Source organism: Pempheris klunzingeri, chromosome 2 (genome assembly GCF_042242105.1).
Source record: "Pempheris klunzingeri isolate RE-2024b chromosome 2, fPemKlu1.hap1, whole genome shotgun sequence".
NCBI lineage: Eukaryota > Metazoa > Chordata > Actinopteri > Acropomatiformes > Pempheridae > Pempheris > Pempheris klunzingeri.
This window is the reverse complement of record NC_092013.1, coordinates 19,774,783-19,776,117: the sequence shown is the minus strand read 5'-3', so window position 1 is coordinate 19,776,117 and position 1,335 is coordinate 19,774,783. Positions and strand designations below refer to the sequence as shown.

General features: G+C 49.1%; 1 protein-coding gene across 1 annotated transcript in view; it reads right to left on the bottom strand.

Annotated features, from left to right (window-relative positions):
- slc2a1b (solute carrier family 2 member 1b) overlaps window positions 1-997 on the bottom strand; it is a 30,133-nt gene extending 29,136 nt beyond the window's left edge. The window contains exon 1 of the mRNA XM_070838347.1: window positions 605-997. Within this exon, the coding sequence (XP_070694448.1) occupies window positions 605-619 (15 nt within the window). The 5' untranslated portion in view covers window positions 620-997. The remainder of the gene's footprint in view (window positions 1-604) is intronic.
- Window positions 998-1,335: the final 338 nt, after the last annotated feature.

Sequence of the window (1,335 nt, the reverse complement as noted above, 5' to 3'; positions counted from 1 at the left end):
CACTGATGTAATGTAACTTATACAACTAACAACAGCCACGTAACCAGACCACCTGAACTAGAGCCCGCAGTGACAGAAGAAATAATGCTGCCCCTCTCTCACACACACACACACACACACACACACGACAGAGCGCGAGACGTGACAAAGCCCCCATTCGCAATGACGTACAAGGCACTACGGAAATATACTGATAGAAAGCAAAGATTTACCGGCAAAACTTTGGTTTTTAGGAGGATATTACTGGGAAACAACACACAATACAGCGATGTGAGGTTGCTATTGAGCTCGGACACGCACTGGGCTACTAAAATGTTTCACAAAGGAGGTTTTTAAATAGAAAAGGCGGCATAAAAGTACTTCAAACAGCCTTCAAACCCCTCTGGTTATTACAGTGTGGCAACGCGGAGGTAACAGACAGCAGCAATGTTAGCTGCATCCTCGCTGCTCCGCCGCGGCACATGTGGAAGCAGCTCGGGGCTAAAAACACCGTGAACCCGCTGAACCCGTCGGCTGTCTGACAGCAGAGAGCTGCGGAGACACGGACCGAACCGGTGCGACAGGGTTTAAAGGCTGCTGTGGGGTGTGTGAGTCAGATAAATACCTTTCCTGAGTCCATGGCTGCGGACTGAGAGCTAAATGTTCTTATTCTTTGTCTTCTTCTTTATAAGCAAAGCGGAGGGGCGTCCTCGGGGTCTCCCGGTGGTCTCGCTCAGACGTCGGTCATCTTGGAGGTTTTGCTCCGTTGAAGCGACTTCAAACTTCAGGCGAGTGTTTCTGAAAGATAAAAAGCCTCTGCTGCTGCTGCTGCTGCTGCTGGGTTTTTTTTTTTAAATTTTTTATCTTTCTCTTGAAGTAGCTTGAGTTGTAGGTCGGCTCTGTTGTGCTCTCCTGCGTCGTCTTCTTTTACAGCTCCAGCAGCTTCAACTTCACAACTTCATGGATGTGCGAAGTCCTCCTGGATGATTGTTTTGTGTCTGAGTGTGTGTGTGTGTGTGTGGCTACTTTATCGACACGGCTCTTCTTCGGAGACATGAGCCGGTTTATGGTTAATATAGCTGACGCAATGTTGTGCGCTGGAGGCCCATCCTCCTAACCAGCCAATCAGAGGGCTCACAGGCTCTTACATCAGGCACACGCAGGAGGAGGCAGCCAAGCCGTGGGGGGGCATCACACATCCTCCACTTGGGCTGAAGGAGCCATGCAGCAATGTAGAAGTAAGCTGGTACAAATGAAAGTCCTGCAGCCAAACACATTACCAAGGAGAACTACAGCATTATCATCTAGACGCAGCCTCAAGGAAAGCAATGGAATAAATGTACTCAGATTTGGAGT